The sequence below is a fragment of the Pseudogymnoascus verrucosus genome, assembly GCF_001662655.1.
Source record: "Pseudogymnoascus verrucosus strain UAMH 10579 unplaced genomic scaffold scaffold_16, whole genome shotgun sequence".
Classification (NCBI taxonomy): Eukaryota; Fungi; Ascomycota; class Leotiomycetes; order Thelebolales; family Thelebolaceae; genus Pseudogymnoascus; species Pseudogymnoascus verrucosus.
In genome coordinates, this window is record NW_017263667.1 from 270,688 (window position 1) to 295,129 (window position 24,442).

Below are 24,442 nucleotides of genomic sequence, written 5' to 3' on the forward strand. Positions count from 1 at the left end.
GGTAGAAAGTGAAGAAAGTGGGGTTCTCGGTCCATGGCAGGTCATGATAACTGGTGAGTTATGAGTGTCACGAGTGATAAGAAAGTAGGCCCAATGGGACTCTGGATGCACGATTACGTATACTGCACATACCCCGCTATACTGGCCCCCAAAGTGGTCGCTGAAGAACTTGGGGGTGAGTTGTCCATACGGAGCAGATCGGAGATATAAACTGCATAACCTCATTTTACCACCCTGCAGAATCGCACGCATTAGACCCAACAAAAGTCCCAGCTATGGAGAAAACTCCCGAATCCGTCGCGCAAGAAATTGCCGCCATCCGACAGTCTTTAAAGGAAGTGAGCGCGGCTGTGGATCGCTATGCCGAGATTGCCACGAAGAATGTATCCCAGGCGGGTACCACTGCGGCGGGAGAGGTCAGCGAGTCCCATACGGCGCTCTTCATGGAGAGCCATAAGTTCATGAGGACCGCGCGAGGGCCTTTGGACATGGTGTTTTCCCATTCCGAAAATGTGAGCAATCTCAATATTTGTTGTGCCGTCAAATAGTCTGGAGGCGGAGATAATTGAGCTCATGTTCCATCGTACAGTCGTCGCATTCTGGTGCTTTGCGGGCGGTGATGGAGATGGGCGTCTTCGATGCAATTCCCCTCGACGGGTCTACGACTGCGACGGAATTGGCAGAGAAACTTAATGCGGACAAAAATTTACTTGGTAAGTTATCGCAAATTGCGCTTGCCGTTGAAAACATTGCGACCTGGGTTTCTAATTGCCATCCGTGGCGTAGTTCGTCTTATGAGATGTGTTACCATCGTCGGCCCATTCGCAGAACTTGGTCCAGAAGAATATGCCCATACTGCGTATTCGAAGATGTATCTGGTCCCGGAGATCAAGGGTCTTTTCAAACTAATGTCTGTACCAACCAAATAATCTTATACTTTTGGCTTCAACGATACCGGGTTAACCGTTATGTAGGTACGACGAGTTTGCCCCCCCAAATACCAAAATGTATGAATTCTTCCGCGAACAGGGCTTCCAGACGCCTAATTCAGAGGTAATTAATCCCTACTGTTTCGCCCACAAAACCGGCGACCAGTCCATTTGGGAATATCTCGGGCAACGTCCCGACCGCCTTAGCGCCCTCAACTTTGGCATGGCCGCGCAGAGCGAAGCAGCCTCATGGACGGTCGGGATATTCCCCTTTGGGTCCGAGCTTCGCAAAGTCGAGACCACCGACGAAACCGTCCTGCTGATCGATATCGGCGGCGGCAAGGGACATGTCACGAAGCAGATCAGAGCGCTCACCGAGGGCGTAAAGGGGAAGATCATCCTCCAAGAACGGCCGGAAGTCCTTGCTGAGATCACCGATCCATTGCCCGGGATTGAGAAGATGGAATACGATTTCTTCAAGCCACAGACAGTGAAAGGTTCGTTCTCGCCCCAGTGGCAATGGTTTCCTCCGAGTATGTAGGTGCTGGCCCTTTAGCATACTGACAAACACAGGTGCTCAAATATACTACATCCGCCGTTGTCTCCATGACTGGTCTGACACGGACTGTGTGCGCATCCTCAAGAACACCGCCAGCGCCATGACGCCCGGTGTCTCTCGCCTGCTCATCTCCGAGATCGTGCTCCCAGCCACCGGCGCGGACGTCGAGGCTGGGTGGATGGACATGACGATGTTGTCCGTCAGCGGTTCAGAGAGGGACGAGGGACACTGGTCGAGGCTGCTGGCTGAGGCGGGATTGAAAATGGAGCGAACTTACCATGCGCCAGGCACGAATTATGGCGCCGTTGAGGCATACTTGGCATAGAAGATGATTCATGCATTGGACGTCGAAGAGATGAGGATTTGCATACCGCATAGAGAGTTCAATGATTGGGTAACAAACAAGGCTATCTCTATTAATTTTGCTTCAAATGCGAATATATGGGTATTATCTTCGTGACTCTTATCACCATGCCTTCTTGAAAGAATGCCATAGCCAAACACTGCGGCCAGCCACAGTTGCCTGACCTATCGTCTATATGGCGTTACATATCATACAAACTATCGCCATATCCGGCGATTCTTCCCCGGATGCCCGCCCTGCGCATACATCCATATCCATCAATCCCGTGCGCTTGTCATGCCACTTACATCTCGCTATCCGAACATAAAGTAAAAATATCAGTCAGAATAGGAACAACTCATCCCTATTTCCACCCAACCACCTGCGTCCTGTCCCATTTCCCCTTTCCTGGCCCCTTCTCTGTCCCTTCGCTCCTTGTCATCGACACCTCCGTCTCCTTCAGGATATGCCTCGAGCTATCAGCATCTGTGTCGCCGAGCTGTTGGAACGTATCGAGATTGATCTCGTTGCGTTGGGCCTGGTGCCCGTTCGATTGCTTGAACTTGTTGCTTGCTGATGCGGAGGCACCGGTGTTGTCGACTGAGCTTCCACCGCCGAAGATGCGGAGAGATAGAAGCGGGCGCAGGGCGTGAAGGGAGCCGGCGGTAATTCCGATACCCTCCTCGATGATGGACCAGAGGCCGATTTTGCCGGTGCCGAACATGAATTCAGCGGGGTTGTCGTAGAGGGTTAGGTATCTGAGGCGGACGATGGTGGCACAGCTTGCACTGAAGGGGGTTAGTCTCCTATGTCTATGGATTTGTAGTGGTGGTGGGACGAAGCAAGAGGAATTAGGGGGTACGTACAAAGCACCCAAACCGAGAATAATACCCACGGAAAACTTGACCCTAGCCTTCATCTGGATGTTCCATAGCAAGATCGCGGGCAAAATTGCCAAACTAAAGTCCGTCACAATCTCTATAGCAGAGAAGAAGAAGCTGACGTCGCTGTTTAGCTTCAGGTTACAGGAACCTGTTGTAGTTTCACCCCATAGCGTGGTGATCGGGTGGCAGATATTAGCGATACCGGCAATGAAGACAATAGCAGAGATGGCAGTAGCGGCCATGATAGCCCAGATCGTCCACACGAAGCTCCGGCGAGTGTCGGCAATTCTGAGTAGTGTAATGGCGATGCTGCACTTGATGATGGCGGCGCCGGAAGCGTAGAAGAACTCGGCGATGAAGAAGAGCTTGGCGGCGGTCAGTTCTACTTTGTTCTATTTCCAACTGTAGAAAGCAAGAGTACAAACCTTAATTCCCTTCATGGTTTCATTGGGAGGGACACCAGCAGCGAGCTGGCCGGACCCGAGGAAGGAACAGACAATACATAGGCAGGCTGTTACTGTGAAGAGAAGCTGGGGCTCATTAGTACTGTCTTTGGTCTGGGAAGGGATGCGGTGGACGTACGAGGCCTATGAACATCAACAAGTCATCCCAGCCAGAGTTTTTCCTCCATATTCGCACTGATATCCGTGTGGTGAATGTGAGCCAAGTCACAGCTAGCAGGACTATCGAAGTATACAGAAGAGGGACGCCGTCCCCTGCCGGCTGAACCATAATTGCAACACAAAATCGGGTGCTGCGGGTAAACGATGGTGAATGAAGCAAATAAGAAGAGGCGCAAAAAGGAAGGGAAGAAGGGAAGAGGTATTGATATGGAGAAGAATAGAATACGAGTGCTTCTCCGTTTCTTCGAGGCACTCAACGAGATTTTGATTTTGTGGAGAATTAAGTTTAAGCGTGAACACCTTGACACGCAGGCATATCTGACCTGTTATTTTCCCAATGGCATTGAACCCTGGACGAACAGGGCCAAGGGATGCAATGCTACGCTGCTTTCACCATGACTGCCGAGTCGGGATTTTTAACATTGCTGCTGCTACTTTTGGAAACCCTTACCGACTGGAGTATTGTCGCTCTTGCCCTCGTTGCTCTAGCTTTTAAGTTCTTACCAAACTTCCTTTAGTCCCTGTATCTCCCCTGAGACATTTTTTCCCACTACTGCCGGGGACTACACCAAAGCTTGCGACGCCTTTAGTCAACGGGGACTACGGAGCGGCTCCAGTAGCCTGCTTCTGAGGGGTATATGTGGTCCCGGGTATATGTCCTTGGGTCCCCGGCAACAGGGGTTAAGCCCGGGTTCTTGAAGCCGTTCCCACGAAGCGGGAGAAGAGAGTGATATGTTCCCTGCCAAGGTGAAGACACGACTCGCAGGACCTCATTTCTTGCAGCAGCCCATATGCCACTCAATATAGTTCGCTGTTCCACTACCGTGCTGGGAATGTATGGAAAAGGAGCATCAAATGCCGCCGAAGGGGTTCCAAGAAACACGTGTGGTGGGTCATTTCTCTTGGATGCAGGGTATGTCAAACACGGAAACGGGGCCTGGACGGGCCAGAGGCGGGAGCCGCGGTCAAAGGCGATTAGAAGTGGAAACGATCATCGCGAGGACCCCATGGAGATATCCACAAAATCCACAAAACACCGTTTTATACCCCGCTCCTGCTAGTTCTATTACCTATAGCGCTGCGAAATAAGGGTTACATTTGGGACGGGCTAGGAGGACTAGGAGGTTGGGCCACCTGCCAGATCCATCTCGGAACTAAAGCCGCTTGCCCGGTCCCTGGCATATCCATACTCTACTCCCTCTGTCTCTTGTATCGTCTTGACATTGTTTCTCTTGTCCATTTACTTCCAGGATTAGAAGAAATTGATTGCTTTTTATCATCCAGTTAGCTACTCGCAAACCGCTTATCATCATTATGGCAGAATTCCTCATCAAAGACGAGGACCTTACTAGCCTCAAGGACAAGGTTGTCGTTCTCACAGGTACTACCACTTCCCCGCCTCACCGCTGAATAGCATTCCCATGATAATATTTACCTCCAACTAACCAACCTCCACAGGCGGTTCCTCAGGCATTGGCCTCGCAACAGTCACCCTCCTCCTCTCTTTGGGCGCCTCCGTAGTCAGCGGCGACATCAACCCCCCCGCCGAGTCCCCCGCCTCCCCAGCCTTCACCTTCGTCAAGACCAACGTCGCCAGCTGGTCCGACCTCCGCACCCTCTTCAAGACCGCCCATGAGCACCACAGCCGCATCGACTATGTCTTTGCGAATGCTGGTATCGGTCCCCGCGCCGACTATCTCAGCCTTGCTTCCAACGAGGCTGGGGAACTCCAGGAGCCAAGCCATGAGTTGATTGATGTTAGTCTCAAGGGTGTTGTCAACACCGCTGTCCTGGGTGTGCACTACATGAAGACGCAATCTGGGGGTGGCAACATCGTGTTGATGGGATCGAGCACTGGACTCCAGCCACTGCGGGCACCAGATTACTGTAAGCTGCTACCCATCCCCCTCGTGGCCTTGGAAATAGTTGGCATTTGAAGATGATTGGACTAACGCACACAGCGACCGCCAAGCACGGTGTCCTCGGCTTCGGCCGCGGCTACGCTCGTCTCCTCGACGTGGCTTCGATCCCCGTGCGTATCAACACCCTGATGCCATCATGGACCAACACCAGTGTCATCCCCAGCATGGAAATTATCATGCCTGGTATCTCACAGCCAATGCAAGCACCCGTCATCGTAGCACGCGCAGCAGTGTATCTGATGGCCACGACGGAGAGGCAAGGCGAGGTTGTGTACGTGGCTGATGGGAAGTACACTGAGGTTGAGAAGACGATCCTGTACCCAGCTTATGAAAAGATTAAGGGGGAGGGCAACAAGTCCGATGATCAGGTGTTGGAGAATATTTTGGCGTTTGCGGCCAAGGCTGCTGCTGCTGGACAGTGATGCGGGTTTTATAATTCTATAACTATAGATTTTCTGAATTGAGATATTATTCGGTTGCTTCAGATGGGTTGCTCAGTAGCTGGGGAGTGACCACCAGCGACTACCTTGTATGTTCTAAGGTATAGCCCTTTTTGGTCATGTTCTCGACTTTTGATGTTTACAAGGCATGGAAGCCCTCGGGGTTGAATCGCGGTTTCACATGACTCGCTTCTCCTAAACGACTAAAGAAAAAGGGGGATGGTAACTCGAAACACGGCAGCCAATAGGACTCACATGCTAGAACTCAGAAGCCTATATTTCAACTACATATTGCATTAAATCCAACAACCCTCAGCCGCAATATCCACATCTCCCCCCAATGGGGTATATACCTAAACACTCCCAACCACAAAAATCTACATCCCCTAGGCTCTCCTCCTTCCAGCCCTTTCCATTCCAAAATATATACAAAGAACTCGGGTATTTCCCTCCCCATCCACATCCCTACCACCGTCACCTCCTCCCACCATGCACACTATCATCATCATCCCCCCCAGCCGCATACTCAGGATACAACTCCGCCGGGTCCGGCAACGGTCCCCCGCCACCAGACCACTGCCTCGACGCCCCCTCCACCGGCGGCACCGGCAGCCTCTGTGACGGCACAATCGGTGCGCTAGCCTGCTGTGCGTATTCCGGTGCCGCAGCGGGCGCGTACCCACTCGGCGCACTCGGCGCCCTAGCCTCCTGTCCATACCCTTCCTGCCCCGACCCTACAACTGGCGCATACCCAGTATCATGTGAAGGCGCATACGCTCCCACCTGCGCAACCGGCGCATATCCCGTTTCATGTGCAGGTGCGTACGCACCCACCTGCGCAACCGGTGCATATCCCGTACTCTGCGCCCCTCCAAAGCGCGGCGACCCCGCCGCACTCGGTGTATAAATCTCGCTCGCGCGTGCCATCTCTTCAGGTTTAGCCTCCCAGTATCCCGCAGGCACGGATTGTTCCATAGGCTGGTAGTACTGCTGTGGTGGAGGAGGTTGAGAGTACTGCTGAGGCGGGGGTTGGGCGTACGCTTGTTGTTGTTGCGGGGGTGCTTGGGGAGGGCCGGCGACGGTAGGGGTGGTGGCGGCGCGGCGGCGGCGGAATAAAAGGAAGGCGAGGATGGCGAGGATGATCACCGCGACGGGGATGCCGAGGCCTAATCCGATTTTGCCGCCGAGGGGGAGGCCGGAGTTGGATTCGGAGGAGGAGGGGTCTGATGGGGTGAAGGTGGAGGTGGGCGCTGCGATGGAATTGGTGGCAGACGAGGATTTCGATGCGGTGGTGGTGGGGAAGTCGCCGTCGCGGTAGCGGACGATTATGCCGGTGGCCCATACCATTTCGTCTGGAATGTAAGATGGAGTTGGGGTGGGGTCGACGCGGAGCTCATTCTTATAGAGGACAACGGATGTGGTTGTGCTTTCGGTGACTGATGAGCGGCAGAGCTCGCCGCTGAAGGTGAAGGAGGTGGGGCAGCATTGGATGGTTGTCTCGCCATTCTGGGCTGTGGTTACAACGCCCTCCCAGGCGGCGGGGCAGCGTCCGGGGGAGTAGTAGGCGGAGTAAGTGGTGTAGCCTTCGGGATAGCAGGAGTCGTCGAGGACGTAGTCGTACTTCTCGAGGTAAGCGGTAGTCGAAGTGGTGATGGTGGGGACGGTGTAGACGGAGACGGCTGAGCCGTCGGAGATAGTTTTTGTCACGGTAACTACGGTGCTGTAGACAGTGGAGATTGAGAGGACGGTGAGGTCATGGCAGGTAGCAGGCGGGGTGAATATGGTCGTGAGGGGACCGAGGAGGGTCAGGCCGGAGTCGTCCTGGGACGCCATGATGGCTCGCGACTCGGTCCGCGAAGGTGGAGGATGGAGTCAGTCGCGAGGGGAGAGCGAGGACGAGGCCACCGGCGATGCGACGGGAACAGCTATAGAGTCGGCACCCGTTATGAAATGAGCCAGGCGCGGCGGCCAAGAGTGAAATGAGAAAAGACGAAGGATCACCGGAGCGAGAGCTCATGGAGCAATCTAACCCCAGAGTAGTTAGTAACATTGAGGAGGAAGGAGGGAATCCTTGGGGTCGATAATGGAGCATCTCTAGTCCATTTTAAGATTAGTGTTGCTATTCTCGAAGCTCGCTGACCCCTGTTCATTGACATGTCAATCCCATCACCACCATAGCTTCCATTCGCCCCGCTTTTGACACGACATGAAGATATTTTATTGGTCAATCCCTCCCGTGAACTGTGCCGTAGCAACCCCCCATCCTCGAATCCTTCGAGACCCAAATCTCGGATATTTGAAACGCCGTCACCCCGCTCAGTCCTATCAAATCCCCGGGTTTTCCGGGACCCACACTACCGATCGCTCAATGGGTTGTGCCAAGAAAAGCATCAACGCCAAGTATCGCGATATTTGGCACGGAGGCAATTTTGGATGCTTAAATTACCGGTTGTTGATGCTGTTCGGCGTCGTGGGGCGGCAGATGGCGGAGCGGGATGGCACGGGGGACGGCACGGCACGGGAGTAAGTTGGTCAATGGGAAAGACTTGGCGTATAATTTAGCGGTGAGGAATAGGCCTTTGAGGGAGTGTCGAAGAAAGATACCAGAAGGATTCCATAGTCAGCTGTTTGTCGAATACTTGATACGTGTGTACCGAGATACTCGGGTACTGAACAGTTGACTCCCTTGAAGGAAAAAAGAATGCCCCTGGGGGACATGAACAAATAACGATCCATGTCTATAAAATTGTGGTATATATCGCTTTGTATAGTCCGTCTATTATAGGTGGGGTAGATAGATGTATTGACATGGAAATGCGCCGACGCAAAGTGAGACCGGAGACCAGTTGGCGGTTCCCCTCTATATTGTCTCCATATAACGCTTCACTTCCCTGCGCACAAGTTAGTAAGATATAATAACAAACACGCATAAACCTCAATCAAGAAGGTGGAAACTTACCAATCCGTAACAGCCTCATCATACAACCTCACCTCATGCTGCCTCGTCCCTCCAAAGTGCTCCACAAACTCATCCCCAAACACCTCTCTTGCCAAACTGTCCTTCGCCATGAACCTCCTTGTCGCCTCTCCCAAATTTTTCGCCAGCCGCTTCCCAGCATCCGACTCGCCGCCCACATCCTCACCCTTCCCCAGCGGTGGTAAAGTAAGCTCTAGCTTCTTCGTCACACCGCGCCATCCCAGCGCTAGACACGCCGCAAGCACGTAATGGGGGTTTGCATCCGCACCAGGGACGCGGATCTCAAAGCGAGTGGCGGACGCCTTTGCTGTCGGTGGGGCGATGAGCCGGATACTAGCGGCGCGGTGCTCAAGGCCCCAGGAGACGGTGACGGGGGCCCAGAAGTTCTCGACGAGGCGCTTGTAGCTGTTCACCGTAGGCGCGAGGATGGGCATGATGTCTGGCAGGCCCTCGAGGATACCGGCAAGGAAGTGGCGGCCCATGTCGGAGAGGTTGGCGACGTCCGGGAAGGGCGGGTTGGGGTCCGTGGATTCGCGCGCGAAGAGGTTGGCGCCGGAGGATGAGACGAGGGAGACGTGCATGTGGCCACTGTTTCCGGGCAGTCCCTGACGGGGTTTGGCCATGAAGCAGGGTGTGATGCCGTATGTTGTGGCGATGGATTTAACAACGTATTTAAATAAACCAGCGCGGTCGGCCATGCCTTTGATGTCTCCAAAGGCGAGGGCGGCTTCGAAAACGCCGGGGCCGGACTCAGTATGCCAGCCCTCAATGTTGGTGTTGAACTTCTCGCAGGCGTCGAAGATGCCATAGTAATAGTCTTTGTTATGGAGGGGACGCGTTAAGCTGTATCCGAACATGCCTTCGGTGAGGGATGGGAGGGAGTCGACTGGGTTGTTCTGGAGGAAGGTGGCAGTCGAAGAGTTGTTGCGTTCAGATATCGGAGCATTGCCGCTCTGTGGTGCACGGAATTGGTAGAATTCGTATTCAGCTAGAGGTGCGGTTAGTTACTGTTGTAGGGAAATAGCAGGGTGAGATCTCATACCGCCTGCCATAGCACCAATGCCCTCGCCCTCTAGTTTCTTTAGTTGCCGGTCTAAAATTCCTCGCGGACATGCGCTGAGTGGTTCCTTGGTATCTGGGTCGAAGAAGCTGACGAGGAAGAAGGGCACATCGTCTTCCCATGGTATCCGCCTGAACGTTCTGAGGTCTGGAATAGCGATGACGTCGTGGTAACCATTTTCCTTATTGCTAATCTTCAGCTCCTTGAAGTATGTCTTGTCGTGCATATCCCATCCAAACACCACCGAGCAGAAGCCAAAGCCCTCTTTTGCGACACCGAGGAACTTCTTCTTCGACATCAGCTTACCCCGCAGCTGCCCGTCGACGTCGATACCGGCGACCTTGACCTTGGTGTCATTTTCGAGGATTTGGGCGACGTTTTCGAGCGTCACCACAGTTTCCGCCATAATTATATTGGTATAGCTTCGGATATAGGCCGTATTATGCGTTGCTCGTTGAGAATCGGCGTGTCCGAGAAGCTGTCTTGACGAGGTGATTGAGGTGGATGAGGTGAGTCGCAGCCTACAGGTAGCTCAGAGGCCAATTTGCACAGCGCGGTCTTGTCAAGTAAGATATTTGAGCTGTACAAAGTATCTCACAACAACAGCACCTGTTATGATATCGTCAAACGCGTTAACAATCGTATGTTGAATATAGTTGTTCCTGGATTTGTTTGTTTTCCCGTAGTCCTGTCCATTGGCCAAGGCAGCGTCATGATCGCCGATAAGCTTCTCCTCACCGCCTTTGGTCCACTTTACCGCCCTGCCGCCCTTTTGCCCCTCGTTCTGCCCCTGAATAATCACGTGATGTCTCCGCAATTCTGGAATATTGTGTGTCATTTGGGGTCATTCGTCCCCTCTAGCTCCTCCCAACCCCGCCGACCAATATTTCTATATAAACAGACTCTTTATCTCTCACTTAAACTAAACCTCATCCTTTCAAAAACAAAGACCAGATTGCTTCATCTTTGGTTCCCTTTCCCTACTCTCCATTAAATATATCAGGTGGCAAAAAAAAGCATCAATATATAAACTACAGACTACAGTAAGTAATCAATGCTTATCTATACACCGCGCCACCCCGCGAGTCAGATTATAACCCGATCATGTGTCTTATCGCCCCCCCTTATATATAACTTCTTCGCATTTTCTTCAAACTTTTCTAAAACTGATCACAATCGTTTCCAGCCTATATTCCATTAGAACATCACTTCGACTCTTAATTATCAAAAGAGCGAGGTCGATCCGCTCTCCCCCAAAACAAAGAGCATCATGGCCGCCACCCCGCCCCCAGCCAAGAGCGGCCTCACCATCAACAGCATCCAGATGGGCAGACTGCACCGTAAGAATGCTATTGTCACCGGCGCTGCAGGGTAAGTTTCATATTGTTCTTAAATTCCTTCAATCTGGCCACTTTTCCTGTCCCTGCGTTGTCTCACCCCGCAATTGCCACATATGTCTTGCCCTTCTCCGATAACGGACATCACGTTTCATACCCCAAGTCCCGTGAATTCGAACAGAACTCACAATGAGGGGCGAATAATACTGGCGTGGTTGAATCTCACATGGACAATGTATATACTAACACTATCCCAGTGGCATCGGTCTAGAGACCTCCATCCTCTTCGCCAAGGAAGGCGCCAACGTCCTCATGGCTGATATCTCTGAGACGGCCCTTGAGAAGGCAGTCGAGAAGCTGCGCCAACTCGTGCCCTCCGTCCACCGCGTTGAAGTCCGTGTCTGCGACGTCTCAAAGGAAGCCGATGTCGAGGCTCTCGTGGCACAGCTCGACAGCTGGGGCGGCGTGGACATCATGTTCAACAACGCCGGTATCATGCACGCGCTCGACGCCGACGCTGTTGACACTCCTGAGGCCGTGTGGGATCTTACTCAAGCCATTAACGTCAAGGGTGTCTGGTTCGGTTGCAAGCACGCCGTCCTCTCGCTGCGCCGCCACAACAAGCCTTCGGGCTCCATCATCAACACCGCCTCCGTCGTCGCGCTTGTTGGCTCGGCCACCCCCCAGCTCGCCTACACTGCATCCAAGGGCGCGGTTCTAGCACTTACTCGCGAGCTGGCTATCGTACACGCCCGCGACGGGTACAGATTCAACGCACTCTGTCCGGCGCCGCTGAACACGCCACTCCTGCAGGATTGGCTCGGTGACGACAAGGAGAAGCGCCACCGCCGCGAAGTCCACTTCCCATCTGGCCGCTTCGGAGAGGCCGTGGAGCAGGCGCACGCGGTGCTGTTCCTGGCGAGCGACGAGAGCAGCTTCATTAATGGGCAGGACTTTGTCGTGGATGGCGGGATGACAAAGGCGTATGTTACCCCTGAGGGACCGGCGAAGGCTGGCCCGAAGAACAATGCCCAGTTGAGTGAGCAGGTTGATGCTATTCGCGGGACTGGTATTGTGGATGCTTGAGAGAGCAAGGCAGGATGCTGGGTTATGTGATACATGAAGGGGTAACGGGGATGGGAATACGGGAATTGGGGAGTTGGTCGTTGGATAACGATGCAGGAAGACAGTCACTGCGCATTTTTGTTTCTCACTGTGCCGCGATTTTGCGGATATTTTATAAAGGCAAAGGGATTGCGGGCGCCTACGTTTTGGTTTCTGATGAATGCATCGTTTCCACCTAGATACCTAGATACCTTTATAGAGAAATTGATTATCCGAAAAGAAGACATAGACCAGCTTGCGTCGTAAAATCGAAGTCTAGCCCGACTGGGCTTTGTCTCTCGTTCATAACCTTCCATACCGGCTCAAACAATCGTAAACCGCTCCTTCCGTCCCCACTCTTTCAAAACCACCCGATCGAGTATATTGCAGTGAATCACCCCTATCCTCTCAAAAACCAACTTACCCACCCCAACCTCCCTCAACACAAGAAACATCCTCGACTCATAAACACCAACCACAGCCATCTCCACTCCAACCTTCCTCCCGGCCTGCAACCCCCCCAAAACCTCCTCCGTATCCGGATATAAAAACCCATTCGTCTTCTCCACCGTCCCATCAGCCTTTTGGGTTTCCATCCTAAAAGGAAAATGCCACTCCGACCCCCCCGTCAACCAAACCCTGACATCACAAAGATACCCCTCAGCCGTCAACTCCGCATCCTTGACACTCCCGTACCTATTCCTCCCTGCCGGCGTGCACGTCACCTTCACATCCGTCAAATCCGGCTCACTCTCAGCCCACTTTCCGCGCCCATAACTCAGGTGCCAGAACAAGAATGTCACGCGCCCAGTCACACTACCCCATGACCAGGTGGGAGCTACGCCCGGGGTATTGCGGTGACTTTCATTTCCCCACAGCCTGCCGAAGTTTATTTCGCGATCAACGATCCATAGAAGTGTGGAGGGTAACTCATCAGACCAGAGTCCAGCGTAGTACTCTATATCCGGGCGTCTGACGTGGACATGGCTGGCCAAACCCGCCATAGCAGCCAGCCTGTCCGAATGGAACGTAAATTCACGCTGGGTATACTGTTCAATAACCTCGCGCCAAAACTCCTTCAAATCTCTGGGCGTGATTTCGCGCGGCTCTTCAAGATCAAGGGGTCTATGCGCGACGGAGGCGTGGAGGGGGATCTGGCATTCGCAGCGGGAGGAAACGGTGCATTTGAATGTTACCTCGTCGGGGAGGAAGTGGAGAACTCGGACGGGGAGGAATGTTTCTTGGAGGACCCAGCCGCGACGGAGGAGGTAGCTGCCTTCTTGTTTTAGGCGTTGGGGGGGTTGGAGAGAGTCGGGTTCCCAACCATTGTAGTGGCGCCCGAAGCCGCCGATGCTGCCGTATTGTCGCCATGGTCTGACGAAGATTTCGCCTTTTTGGCCGGCTGGGCTGGTACAGGATATCTTTCTTGTTGCCTTGTGGAAGTCTCGCCTTTCGGGTGTTTCTAGGAACCCAGAGTCTCCGTTCTCGGCTGCATCGGCTGCGATGGTAAGACGACAGTGGGAATAGACTTGGTCCATCTTTGACCCCTGGATGTCCCAGTCGTCCTTCGAGTCTTGTATAATGCAAATGGAGTCGATCCATATATATTTTATCGACAGATTACGACACACAGTAATAGCATCCTGGAATGTCTTTGGGAAGCTCGAGAAGGGGATGCCTTTCTTAAAGTCATCGAGGTTGGCAGTCTTCAGCTGCAATGATACCTGGCCGCCCCATCGGTGACTGAGGGCAATATAATCTTCCCTAGTGCCTTTGGGAGGCTCGACGAGGTACGGATCTCTTCCCTCGCCGACGAATACAACACGATCGGGTAGGATTGAGGGATGATAGTCCTTGCAGCCAGGGTGTTGTGTTTCGCACTGTCTTAGCCAGCCACGGATGAGGTTGTGGAATTCATCGGTATTTGCAGTGGCTAGAATGGTTCTCGCGGTTCTGATTTTTGGCCAAGGGGAAGGGGCCCCTATTTATTATTTAAGGGGTCTTGTATTATATGGACAGCTGGTGGACTTCAGCGGAACTAACCTTCAAGAGTGAACAGCTCCACCGCGCGCTCAACCGGGGGATAAAATGCTGTCGTGGGATACTCAGGACCAGACACCCATCCTCCTTTACTGAAACCTACCACGGTAGTGTCAGTCTACCATATCCTCATATTCACCTCATAAACTCAGTGGAATTACCCTCTTCCGCACACAGCTTACGCGACATATCCTCCGACCCCGGATCAAAAGTATGGCAAACCTGCGAATCACCAAACAACCTCACATGTACCAATGTAATCCTCTGATCCGCAAGATCCGCCGGACTGATCGACTCATACAGCAGGTGGCATGCCGGGCAGCCCGTTTCCGCGCCGTGGATGAGCGCAGCGGCCGGGATTCGGTGTTGGCCATCCTGTAGACCGCGGCAGTGCTGGCAGTTTCGGTTTTCTTTCTTCCAGAGGAGTCGCTGGAGTCGGTCCATTGTTGGGATGGATTCTGTTCTACCTAGCTCGGGCATGAGAACAGAAGAGAGGGGAGATGAGTGAGAGAGTTTAAAGTCGGTGGTCCGAGCTTTGAGAGCTGTTATGCAGGACATCCATGACAGCTAACAACCCCTATCGCTGCTCGGCCAGCCGCTCGAAATACTTCTCTCTTTTCAGATAGTTTTTCCCTACGCGACCTATTCAAAGACAAAGTTCATGATGGGACATATGAACTAAAACCACCTATATCATTCTACGTACAAGTCCCACAGGGACGACTTGTATCGAAGAATAGCTAGTATGAAGCAAACGATTACGACCGAGCAAAAGCACTCCAAAGCACCGTCCTCATTGATGACGGGAAGGGGGGCGGTGGTGAGAGGGGTTGCGGTGACAGTAAGGGAGGCGGTAGTGAGAGGGGCTGCGGTGACAAGTTGTGGGGGCGGTGGGGGAATGTGGACGTGGTGACAAGAGAGATACGGGGGGAGAAGGGCTGAGCCCCGTCGCAAATTGTAGCCCGTCTGGTGAGTAGTGACATCAAGAGGTCTCGGTATCGGAAGATCTGCCTTCTCTGGTGGGATAATGAATCAGTGTGAGGTGTTTACTTCAGCTGGTACACATGCCTCTATTTCAGCCCAGGACGGAACGACATCGTTAATTACGGTATCAGTTCTCAGTTGAGCATGGCTGCTTTTCAGGCCCTGTGGCTGGACGAGGCAGTGTTGGCGCCTGTAGAGCACAACATAATATCACATCACAATCCATAATCAAGAACAAAAATTCAGCATGGGAATCTCATTCATTTCATCTCCCATCTCATCCTCACCTCCTAAATTAAACCACCCCCCCAAATCTACCCATCTAATTCTAAACGCCAAACATTTTTTGTGCAGAAAAAAAACAAGACAAACAAAACAAAAAAGAAACATGCGTCTCGAGGCCGCCGGGATATCAAAAGTCTATATCATCATGGAAAACCCAAAAAACAACTTGGAGTAGTTTCGTTTAAAGGAGGCCCGCGTCCCCACCGCCCGCACCGCATCTCCACACCGCCGAACCCCATATAGTCACGTGACATATGTACCGCCGCTTCAGCAAAAAAAAAAAAACTTTCAAAATATCCAAATCGGCGACGTTTTTTTCGAGGTTTTTTAGGCCTCATCGTCCGTATCAGGATAACGTGGAGTCCCCTTAGGACTGGAGAGCCACTCAATGTGTCTCAGACGTCTGCGGACCTCTCTGTCCTTGAGATCCTTCTTGGTCATCTTCTTCTTCTTGCGGGCACGGAAAGTCATATCTCCCGTATCCTCGGCGCCGCTGTTGGCGGTGCTGGGGGCGGCGCTGGAGACGACGCTGCTTGCCATCGAGGCGACGGTGCTGGGGATTCCGCTGCCGGGGCGGGAATCCTCGAAGCGGTCTGCGGAGACGGCGAGGTGACCCTTGTGGGTGACGCGTCCATCAGCGACGTACCACTGCTCCGGGCAAAGCGCGCCAACAAACTCCTCGTTATGGGAGATCATGACGACACCACCCTTGTAGTCGCGGATAGCCACAGCGAGACCACCGAGGGAGTCGCGGTCCAAGAAATTGGTGGGCTCGTCGAGGACGAGGAGATGGGGGTTATTCCACATGGCGCCTGCGAGGACGACCTTAACCTTTTGGCCACCGGAGAGGCCGGAGATCTCGTTGTGGTTTGCGATTTCGGGGTCGAGACCCAGGTCTTCGAAGTGCTTGGAGATGACTTTGGGGGAGAGCTCGCGGAAGCCGAGACCTTCGCGGGAGGCTTCGTGGTCGTCGAATTCTTGGACGAGCTTGCTGAAGCCGCGGTCGACGAGGGTTTCGCGGGAGATTTGGGTGTTGTCCTTGGGGAGCATGAACTTCCATTTACTGGGTCATTGTTAGCATTTTATTATCTCGATTTGGGGTGAATTTGGCTTACACTTCGTATTGGAAGGTCTTCTTCCACTTCTGACGACCCATAATGGACTCGATCATGCGTCCTCCGCGTCCGTCACCGAGATCAATCTCAACCTTCATCTGCTCCTTGTCGGCCTCAGAGAGGATACGAGTCTGCTTCATGTGGACCTCACGATCATCACCGTTGGCATAACGCCACTGGAGGTACTGGTTGGGGGTCTTCTCGAGATGCATCTCCACGTGCTCAAGGGCGTGCTGCTTGATGTAACCAATACGCAAGTTGGGGTGCTTCTCAACACGGCCAGTGGTTGGGATGGTCTCGCCAGTCAGGAGCTTGATGAGAGTGGACTTTCCGGCACCGTTGCCACCGATGATGGCTGTGCGGGAGGAGAGGGACAGGGAGCAGGAGACGTCGTGGAGGGACGGCTTGTTGCTTCCGGGGTAGGTGTAGGAGCAGTTGGTCATGCGGAGGATGGAGCGGGTGTTGGACTTGACACCGGTCAAGATACCGGGAGGTGGGAACTTGAACTGCGCGTTCGAGGCGGAGAGGGTGTAGTAACTCTTGGCCTCGGGCTTCTGCTTGACAAATTCGGCCAAGTTGCCCTTGTAGCAGGCGAGCTTCTTTCCGGGCTCGTAGTGGTAGATATCCGTGCAGACTTCATCGAGGAAGCCGGAGTCGTGAGAAACGATCAGGGAAGTGATCTCGGTGTGGGTCTTGAGGTAATCCTGCAGCCACTTGACGTTGGCAACATCCAAGTGATTGGTAGGTTCGTCCAGAAGGAGAACATCAGCCTTCATCAACATAGCTCTAGCAAGAGCGAGCTTCATCTTCCATCCACCGGACAGCGAGCCGACCTTCTCGGACTGGCGACCCTCGGGGCCGGCAGTGAAGCCGACCTCGGCAAGGACCTCAGAGATACGCTCCATTCCGGCGGAGGCGATGGCAGGATCCTTTGCGACAAAGTTCAGAATGCTAATATCAGCATCCTCACCCTGGTTGTGCTCGACGAAGCAGGTACGGAGGACATCCTGGCTGGGGAAACCCTCAAGCTTGCCGTTGGAGATGGCACGCATGAGAGTAGACTTTCCGGCACCGTTACGTCCGCAAAGACCGTATCTGTGGCCCTTGAGGAGACGGAGGTTGGTGTGGGAGAGCAAGAGCATACCACCGTAGGCAAGGGAGAAATCGGCGTTGACAATCTCAATCTCTCCGTCGTCCTCCTTGACTGGCTTACCGTACTTGCGGTGGTCCTCCTCGACGTAGAAGTTCTGGACGGCATCACCAATGGCAGCGGCTGCCTCGGGGGTCTTCAGGACCTGGGGCAGGTATGGGGTAACTCTGGCAGCGATGCGGGGAGTCTGGCGGTGGTTGGCATCCTCGGCGACCATGGCGCCAATGTATGGGCCAAGGAGCTTGAAGATGGCGCTGGCGTCGCCAGCAAGACCTCCAGCCTTTGCGATCTCAGCATCAAGAACCTTGGTGACGTCCTCGATGGTGACGCGGGCAATCTCTCCGTGGGATGCTCCGGAGACATCATCACCCATAGCCTTCTTGATGACGTTAAGTGCTCTGGTGGCCATGTCACGGACCTCGGGTAGGGACGCTCTGTCCTGAACGCCCTTAACACCGGGAAGGAGCTTTGGCAAGAAAGTACGAGCCTCAACCGGGTCGTGGACAAGCTTTGTCAAGTTCTCCACGACAACAACGGTCTGTCTGAGGACCTCTTGTGCGGTGGTAGGGGTGTTGAGGGAACGCTCGAGGAGAGGGGTGAGGAGCGCCAGGACGGGGGAGGTGACGATGGCGACGAAGGTGGTTTGCGACAGGGCGTGGATGGCCTTTTGCAGGGTCTCGGTGGACGGGTTCTGCATGGTCGCAACGAGGAGTGGGATGCGAGGGGCAACATCGTCGTTGGAAAGGAGGGTGGTAAGGGAGTTCATGGTGTTGATAGCGGCCTTCTCGACCTCAGTCTTCAAGTCGTGCATTCCCTCCTCGACAATTGGGATAAGACCAGCAAGCTTGGATCCCAGAGAGTCGCGGAGCATATCCTTATCGTTTGCCTCCTCCTTGGTGGTGCCAGCCTCAAGCTTGGCCTTGTCGGCGATGCGCTGGAGGAGCTTGTAGGCACCAACTGTTCCTTGCCACTTGCCGGTGCGCTTGGAGAGGTAGAGAGAGAGAACTGGGAGGAGTGCAATAACAAGAGCCTCGGAGCTCAGGAGGACAAAGAGAGCGTCAAGCGCGTACTGCGCGGCATCTCTCACCACAGCGCCCTTATCGGCGAGGGCGTCGAGAGCGCAGGGGACGAGACCGCCATCTTGTATGAGAAAGACAACCTCGGTGATTGGCTGCGGGGTAGGGAAACGCTCGAAGAGGGCACCGAGGAGGTTCTGGGCGCTCTCACGCTTCAGTCCGCTCTTCTTGTCCGCTGCGGCCTTCTTGATCTCGGCAACGATGCCGTAGGCGTGGAGGCCACGGTAGCCGACGGAGTTGAGGAGGATTTGTGTGAGGGCATAGGAAGCGTCGACGGAGGCAGCGGAGGAGTCGGCAGTGAAGATGGTGCTGAGGAGCGAGGAGATCTCCTCTTGGGTAGGCGCCACGGTGGACGGGACGTCAGATTTGATAAGCATGGTGGGCTGTGGTCGGGTTGGAGAGACTGGATGCGGCATTATCTGAGCGCTTCCGGCGCTCTGTGAAATCGGACAACGGGTGTCTCTTGATTATTGAGGATTGTAGATCTGTCAGTCGTGCAATAAATCGTAAATTCGTTCGTAATTATCCTGAAAGTGGGCGTCTTGGCCGAAAAAAAAACTCAGAAACGTGGCCGGGCTGGGGCAAAAAAAGATTTGAGAGTGGAGATTTTCTGACAGAGCAGAGGGGTAAAAAGGTAAGGAAGAAGAGGGCGAGGAGTTCAGTATATATATCTCAGCCGCGAGTGGCTAGAGAAGGGGTGAAATAAGAGTAGGAGAGAGATATCTCCGAGTCTTATTTTGCTTTCCTGAAGCCGGGTTGAGGGGTAGAGGAAGGAAGAGGTTCAGATGAAAATAAGAGGAGAGGAGGGGAAGGGTGGCGGGCGTAATAGCTCGGGTCTGTTTCGATAGCGATTTTTAGATTTTTAGGGCCAGTTAGGCCGTATCAGTGGTAATCAGGTACGTATCGGGGCCTTATCCACTGTAGCAAAATCTCTGGTTCCTACTTTTTCTGTCACCGCCTTACCAATGGGTTCTAGCACGTGCAAGCTTAGTTATTTGCACGTGATTAAGAGATTACAAGCAATGCTTAGTAATGCTTATCATCACGTGAAATGGCATCACGTGCCAAGCCCCCCTCTACGCCCATCTTGGCAGCAATGCGGTGCCGTACTCCCGTTTCTGCCGTCGGATTCCGCCCTCCGTCCCACCCAAAACCCCCACGATAAGCTTCCCTGTGCACTCTTGTACGCTCTTGTGAAAGTGCTTAGTCTCATTTTTATGACTATCACGCAAGGGAAGGTATGACTGATCTGCAAAAATATTTCTCTGTGGCTGGAAATATATATATCTACTCTATCTATTCTATATATTCCCATATCATGATCATACCCTGACTATTGGAAAAGTCCAGTGATATTAACAAAGACGCCAATTGACACACCAATTGACCTCAAGTGCCACCCAGCGACGACGACAACGACGCCATGGCTTCAACTGAACCCCAACAACAACCCTCTCTCATATCAGCCACCCTCCCTGGGGAAACCACCCCCGATGTCACCGACGCCGAGAAGCAGTCTCCCAAGGCGCGCTCCTCATGGCTCACAGAGCTCAAACGCGACGTCAACCTGAACCACACCGACATCCCCGTCATCGCCTCGTGCTTCTCCTCCGGTCTCTGCGACAGCAGCGCCTTCAACGCCTGGAACACCTTCGTGAGCATGCAAACCGGTATGTCCTCCCCCTCCCCCCACCATACCCCCTTGCCATTACCAGTCATCCGAGAATCGTGTAACTAACTCGCTCCCCCTCCTCCAGGTAACACCATCATCCTCGCCCTCGGCGCCTCTGGCCAACCCGTCTCCCAACCTTACATCTGGCTCAAATCCCTAACAGCCATCGTCTTCTTCCTCATCGGCTGCTACTTCTTCGCGCAGTCGCGGCGCATCCACCCACACCGGCGCTTCACCCTCGCCGCCTCCTTCCTCGTGCAAGCGATCCTGATCTTCGTCGCCGCGGCCCTAGTCCAGCGACACGTCGTTCCCTCGCCCTCTGGCTACCACGAGCTCGACCCCGGGCGCGTAGCCTTCATCGAACTCCTCCCCATTGGCTTCCTCGCGTTCCAGAGCGGGGGACAGATCGTGACGAGTCGGACGCTGGGGATTAATGAGGTGCCGACGACGGTGTTGACGAGCTTGTTTTGCGATTTGATGAGTGATCCGCATATGCTGGCGAGGGATAATGTGAAGAGGAATCGGAGGGTGGCGTCGGCGGTGACGTTGTTGTTGGGGGGGATTATTGGGGGGTGGTTGAGTAGGAGTAGTGTGGGGATGTCGGCGGCGTTGTGGTTGGCGGGGGGGGTGAAGGTGGGGATTGCGGTGGGGTGGGCGGTGTGGAGGGCGAAGGAGGAGGTTCCGGTTTGAAGGGGTGGTGTTGCGGTTTGATAGGAGAGAGTACCTATTTGATGAGAGTGGTTGCGGCTTGAAGGGAGAGTATTTCGGTTTGATGAGAGAGGATTCCGGTTTGAAGGGAGAGTAGAGCGATATATACCCATACCCTTAATTATAGACGGCATTAGACGAATTGGCCCTGGACATTTTCTATCTTCTATCTTCGTCGTGGTGCCCATACCTTTCTTCCTTCTGTGGGCAAGTTCCCTGTTCCAAGTTCATTGTGTGTGTTGATGGGTTCTTCATGTATTTTGGTCTTCGTGTTGATGGGTCCATCAGGTCGATAGGTTTATGGTGTCGATTGGTTCATGATGTCGATGGGTCCATGGTGTTGATGGGCCCTTCATGTTGATTCCAAGTTCATTTTGTTGATGGTTCATCATGTTTATGACTCCTTCATTGTGTTGATAAGTCCACCACATGGGTGAGTTCATCCCACCATGAGTTCCTTCCATCAAACTTCAAAAAAGCAAGCCTCACCGCATCATCTCTTCCTCCCATCAAAAGTCAAAAGTCAAAAAAGCAAAAGACTCATCAGATCTCGAGATCTGATGAGGAGAAAATCATATTTATGATTTTGCTTTTTATCGTTTATATTATGTTGTCGTGTTGATCGCTCGTTTCCAAATCTCTTTCTCTCATTTTTTTGGTTTCATCGTTTCCTCGCCAGGTCTCGAATCCATAACCTTCCCATTTATCCTCCGCTGGCCAGATTGTCCAGACAGTGGTACTACCACTGCGCCACTGTGCCGCTGTGCCGCTGATTTAAAGACGAGTTAAGTTGGTTTATAAAGGGGAGGGGTGTGGTTCGCTTTGTGGTTGGGGGGTGTGATCTGGATGGGGATGGGGGGGGATTTGGCTGGGTTCCCAGGGGTAAGCGTGGGATGCACGCAGACCCAGAATTCGTCGAAAGTCGAATACGTACAAAGACATCATTCTTCAGACCTCGAATACGTGCAAAGGCTTTCATTGTTCTATGAGGCTCAAGAGCACACAAAGCTATTCAAAACCATTCGTTGTTCAACAACAGTCGAATTCACACAAAGACGTCGTTGCCCCTTATTTCATTGTGAACCTCCTTGGTCTCATAGGGATTTTTTATACTCGAACAAGATTATTGTTCGTCATCAAACCCTCATCATGGACGTTCTTTATATCCGAACAGGACTATTGTTCATCATCAAACCCTCCTTACTCTCATAGAGATTCTTTGTGCCCGAACAAGACTATTGTTCATCATCAAACCCTCCTTGCTCTCATGGAGATTCTTTGTGTTCGAACAAGAGTATTATTCAACATCAAACCCTCATCGTCGCTGCGTTCAATCCAATCCATGTTTCAAGATGATAATTCCCATTCATCATGGCCCTATAAGTATAGCCTCTTCATCCGTCATTACAGTCCTTTTCTCTCCAGACCATTCTTCACCTGATTTACCTGGCATAGATCACACAACACAGCGACAACAAGATTAGTCTCAACACTCACAACACTCACAACACCATCAGCAGCTTCACCACGCTCACCACCACACTTCCTCCAAGATGTGCGTCACCACGGACACAGTCCACGAGGCCTGCCGGCACGTCATAAGCATCACCCCCCCCTGCTTCGCCCGCCGCCACCCCGGCATCCCCTTCACGCGCTGCAAACGCACCTCCATCCTCTGCCCCTCCTGCGCCGCCGTCTTCAACGAGGCCCACATCGACAGTTTCTCCGGCGCCCGACTCGCCAACCAATTCCGGCGCCGCGAAAACTACGCCGGCGTCCTGATCCCCAGTCTCGGCCCGGATGGCATCCGCATGATGGACCGCGATGGCAACCTTTTCGACCGCATGATCCCGAGGGGGTCGTCGTGGTTCACCGAGACGGGGGGAGATAGGGAGGGGGAGGCTTCGGGGGCGCACCCGAGGAGACAGCTGATGCGGTTTAGGGAGCTGGAATTCCTGAGGGATAGGCCGGAGACTAGGCCTCCTAGGTCTCCGAGAGGTCCTGAGACGCCTAGACAGAGGGAGAGGCGGGGCTCTACTAGGGAGCCGGAGGAGAGGGGTCGACAGAGGACGAGTCCGGAGTCTCCTCCGCCTACTAGGGAGAGGAGAGGTTCCAGAGATCCTCAGCCTCCTAGTGAGCCGAGAGGTTCGAGAGATCCTCGGCCTCCTACGTCTCGCAGAGAATCGAGAGGTCCTCAGCCTCCTACGTCTCGGGGAGAGTCGAGAGATCCGCAGCCTCCTAGGTCTCTAGAAGTTTCGTTGACTCCTCGGCCTCCTAGGGAGCGGAGAGGTTCTAGAGATCCTCAACCTCCTACGTCTCGGAGAGAGTCGAGAGGTCCTGAGCCTCCTTATCATCCAAGAGATTCGCTAGATCGTTCGCTTCCAAGGCGTCCGAGGTCTCCAGAGGGTCTTCAGGCTCCTAGACGGTTGAGGTGGGCTGGGAATCGGAGAGAACCAATAGATCCGAGGGATCCTCAGTATGCTCAATTTCCGAACGATTGGAGGAATCCTGAGCTCCTTCGCGCACCGAGGAGATGGGGCGACCATCCCGAGGACAAGAATAGGAATAGCAATTTGTTCTAGATCTGGTAAGTCATTACCCCCATTTCTCGATCTTCCCCTTTCCCCTTTCTCCCTCACATAAAACAAAGGGTGTGTAGGTATTTAAGGTAGGTGCGGTACAGGGTATCTATCAATCTTCTTTAGGCAATTCAAAATACTTACTCCAATCATGTTTATCTGAATCTAAATCGTGAACTTAAATCTTTCTTCGTGACTTTAATCCCATATCATACTATTGGAGGCGGTCCGACTAGCCCCATTAACCACAGTAGTTATAGCTGGCAGTGTGAGTAAGTATCACATATGGCCATCTACTCATGAAAATCGGATGTCCCGGTCTGCTCTGCCATACACAAGCTTGCAATCCACATGCTTAATACTCTCAATCTCGCCATCAGGCATAGCGTAGAACCCGTGCCTCTTGCCGATTAGGGTTATCATAGCATCGGAGCTGCACACCCGCCCCGGCACCCGATGATCAACACAAGGATGAAAGCTTATTTGACGAACGACAAAGGATGACAGCGCTAGATTTTGTGCGCCGGCCTTCCTATTCCATCTTTTTGCCGCTACAGTGGAGGGCATACCCTAGTCTAGATGCAGGACGACTCCCAATCTCAGTAGTGCGCCGGCCTTCCTATTTCATCTGTTTAGGGCTTTAGTGGCGGGCAGA

The 24,442-nt window shown here is 53.3% G+C and overlaps 10 protein-coding genes across 10 annotated transcripts; 5 read left to right on the forward strand and 5 right to left on the reverse strand.

The window, feature by feature from the left end:
• Nucleotides 1-205: 205 nt before the first annotated feature.
• Nucleotides 206-1,934, forward strand: VE01_04521 (uncharacterized protein). The gene is made up of 5 exons (XM_018273993.2): nt 206-512; nt 590-713; nt 787-910; nt 975-1,426; nt 1,503-1,934. The coding sequence occupies exons 1-5, from the start codon at nt 276-278 to the stop codon at nt 1,811-1,813; spliced, it is 1,248 nt and encodes a 415-aa protein (XP_018131239.1). The 5' UTR covers nt 206-275; the 3' UTR covers nt 1,814-1,934.
• Nucleotides 1,900-4,156, reverse strand: VE01_04522 (uncharacterized protein). The gene is made up of 4 exons (XM_059463628.1): nt 3,298-4,156; nt 3,141-3,245; nt 2,698-3,080; nt 1,900-2,619 (listed from the first exon to the last, which is right to left on the reverse strand). The coding sequence occupies exons 1-4, from the start codon at nt 3,445-3,447 to the stop codon at nt 2,196-2,198; spliced, it is 1,062 nt and encodes a 353-aa protein (XP_059319768.1). The 5' UTR covers nt 3,448-4,156; the 3' UTR covers nt 1,900-2,195.
• A 216-nt stretch (nt 4,157-4,372) lies between these two features.
• VE01_04523 (uncharacterized protein) lies at nt 4,373-5,739 on the forward strand. Its single transcript, XM_018273995.2, has 3 exons — nt 4,373-4,719; nt 4,797-5,225; nt 5,300-5,739. Exons 1-3 carry the CDS (start codon nt 4,653-4,655, stop codon nt 5,680-5,682), a joined length of 879 nt encoding a protein of 292 aa, XP_018131341.1. The 5' UTR covers nt 4,373-4,652; the 3' UTR covers nt 5,683-5,739.
• Nucleotides 5,740-5,970: 231 nt separating this feature from the next.
• Nucleotides 5,971-7,533, reverse strand: VE01_04524 (uncharacterized protein; the record flags this gene model as incomplete). The annotated part of the gene is made up of 1 exon (XM_018273996.2): nt 5,971-7,533. The coding sequence occupies one exon, from the start codon at nt 7,531-7,533 to the stop codon at nt 6,175-6,177; it is 1,359 nt and encodes a 452-aa protein (XP_018131240.1). The 3' UTR covers nt 5,971-6,174.
• Nucleotides 7,534-8,560: 1,027 nt separating this feature from the next.
• Nucleotides 8,561-10,143, reverse strand: VE01_04525 (uncharacterized protein; the record flags this gene model as incomplete). Its single annotated transcript, XM_018273997.1, has 3 exons — nt 8,561-8,591; nt 8,660-9,665; nt 9,720-10,143. The coding sequence occupies 3 exons, from the start codon at nt 10,141-10,143 to the stop codon at nt 8,561-8,563; spliced, it is 1,461 nt and encodes a 486-aa protein (XP_018131241.1).
• A 451-nt stretch (nt 10,144-10,594) lies between these two features.
• Nucleotides 10,595-12,424, forward strand: VE01_04526 (uncharacterized protein). Its single transcript, XM_018273998.2, has 3 exons — nt 10,595-10,780; nt 10,924-11,108; nt 11,332-12,424. The coding sequence occupies exons 2-3, from the start codon at nt 11,008-11,010 to the stop codon at nt 12,158-12,160; spliced, it is 930 nt and encodes a 309-aa protein (XP_018131295.1). The 5' UTR covers nt 10,595-10,780; nt 10,924-11,007; the 3' UTR covers nt 12,161-12,424.
• On the reverse strand, nt 12,355-15,082 carry VE01_04527 (uncharacterized protein). Its single transcript, XM_018273999.2, has 3 exons — nt 14,380-15,082; nt 14,222-14,317; nt 12,355-14,159 (listed from the first exon to the last, which is right to left on the reverse strand). The coding sequence occupies exons 1-3, from the start codon at nt 14,774-14,776 to the stop codon at nt 12,502-12,504; spliced, it is 2,151 nt and encodes a 716-aa protein (XP_018131296.2). The 5' UTR covers nt 14,777-15,082; the 3' UTR covers nt 12,355-12,501.
• A 368-nt stretch (nt 15,083-15,450) lies between these two features.
• VE01_04528 (uncharacterized protein) lies at nt 15,451-19,607 on the reverse strand. Its single transcript, XM_018274000.2, has 2 exons — nt 16,603-19,607; nt 15,451-16,550 (listed from the first exon to the last, which is right to left on the reverse strand). Exons 1-2 carry the CDS (start codon nt 19,242-19,244, stop codon nt 15,815-15,817), a joined length of 3,378 nt encoding a protein of 1,125 aa, XP_018131297.2. The 5' UTR covers nt 19,245-19,607; the 3' UTR covers nt 15,451-15,814.
• A 416-nt stretch (nt 19,608-20,023) lies between these two features.
• Nucleotides 20,024-21,496, forward strand: VE01_04529 (uncharacterized protein). The gene is made up of 2 exons (XM_018274001.2): nt 20,024-20,498; nt 20,586-21,496. The coding sequence occupies exons 1-2, from the start codon at nt 20,252-20,254 to the stop codon at nt 21,188-21,190; spliced, it is 852 nt and encodes a 283-aa protein (XP_018131298.1). The 5' UTR covers nt 20,024-20,251; the 3' UTR covers nt 21,191-21,496.
• Nucleotides 21,497-22,761: 1,265 nt separating this feature from the next.
• Nucleotides 22,762-23,790, forward strand: VE01_04530 (uncharacterized protein; the record flags this gene model as incomplete). The annotated part of the gene is made up of 1 exon (XM_018274002.1): nt 22,762-23,790. One exon carries the CDS (start codon nt 22,762-22,764, stop codon nt 23,788-23,790), a length of 1,029 nt encoding a protein of 342 aa, XP_018131360.1.
• Nucleotides 23,791-24,442: the final 652 nt, after the last annotated feature.

Bases quoted from the DNA above. Each gene is read 5' to 3' on its own strand.
- VE01_04527 (XM_018273999.2), bottom strand. From the start codon at position 14,776: ATGTCCTGCATAACAGCTCTCAAAGCTCGGACCACCGACTTTAAACTC. The intron at 14,318-14,379 runs GTAATTCCACTG...CTACCGTGGTAG, and splicing joins TAAGCTGTGTGCGGAAGAGG to GTTTCAGTAAAGGAGGATGG. The intron at 14,160-14,221 runs GTTAGTTCCGCT...AATAATAAATAG, and splicing joins GGAGCTGTTCACTCTTGAAG to GGGCCCCTTCCCCTTGGCCA.
- VE01_04528 (XM_018274000.2), bottom strand. From the start codon at position 19,244: ATGCCGCATCCAGTCTCTCCAACCCGACCACAGCCCACCATGCTTATC. The intron at 16,551-16,602 runs GTAAGCCAAATT...ACAATGACCCAG, and splicing joins AAGACCTTCCAATACGAAGT to TAAATGGAAGTTCATGCTCC.
- VE01_04526 (XM_018273998.2), top strand. From the start codon at position 11,008: ATGGCCGCCACCCCGCCCCCAGCCAAGAGCGGCCTCACCATCAACAGC. The intron at 11,109-11,331 runs GTAAGTTTCATA...ACACTATCCCAG, and splicing joins ATTGTCACCGGCGCTGCAGG to TGGCATCGGTCTAGAGACCT.
- VE01_04529 (XM_018274001.2), top strand. From the start codon at position 20,252: ATGGCTTCAACTGAACCCCAACAACAACCCTCTCTCATATCAGCCACC. The intron at 20,499-20,585 runs GTATGTCCTCCC...CCCCTCCTCCAG, and splicing joins CTTCGTGAGCATGCAAACCG to GTAACACCATCATCCTCGCC.
- VE01_04523 (XM_018273995.2), top strand. From the start codon at position 4,653: ATGGCAGAATTCCTCATCAAAGACGAGGACCTTACTAGCCTCAAGGAC. The intron at 4,720-4,796 runs GTACTACCACTT...CAACCTCCACAG, and splicing joins CAAGGTTGTCGTTCTCACAG to GCGGTTCCTCAGGCATTGGC. The intron at 5,226-5,299 runs GTAAGCTGCTAC...TAACGCACACAG, and splicing joins ACTGCGGGCACCAGATTACT to CGACCGCCAAGCACGGTGTC.
- VE01_04521 (XM_018273993.2), top strand. From the start codon at position 276: ATGGAGAAAACTCCCGAATCCGTCGCGCAAGAAATTGCCGCCATCCGA. The intron at 714-786 runs GTAAGTTATCGC...TCCGTGGCGTAG, and splicing joins TGCGGACAAAAATTTACTTG to TTCGTCTTATGAGATGTGTT. The intron at 911-974 runs GTCTGTACCAAC...ACCGTTATGTAG, and splicing joins AAGGGTCTTTTCAAACTAAT to GTACGACGAGTTTGCCCCCC.
- VE01_04522 (XM_059463628.1), bottom strand. From the start codon at position 3,447: ATGGTTCAGCCGGCAGGGGACGGCGTCCCTCTTCTGTATACTTCGATA. The intron at 3,246-3,297 runs GTACGTCCACCG...AATGAGCCCCAG, and splicing joins TGTTGATGTTCATAGGCCTC to CTTCTCTTCACAGTAACAGC. The intron at 2,620-2,697 runs GTACGTACCCCC...AACCCCCTTCAG, and splicing joins ATTCTCGGTTTGGGTGCTTT to TGCAAGCTGTGCCACCATCG.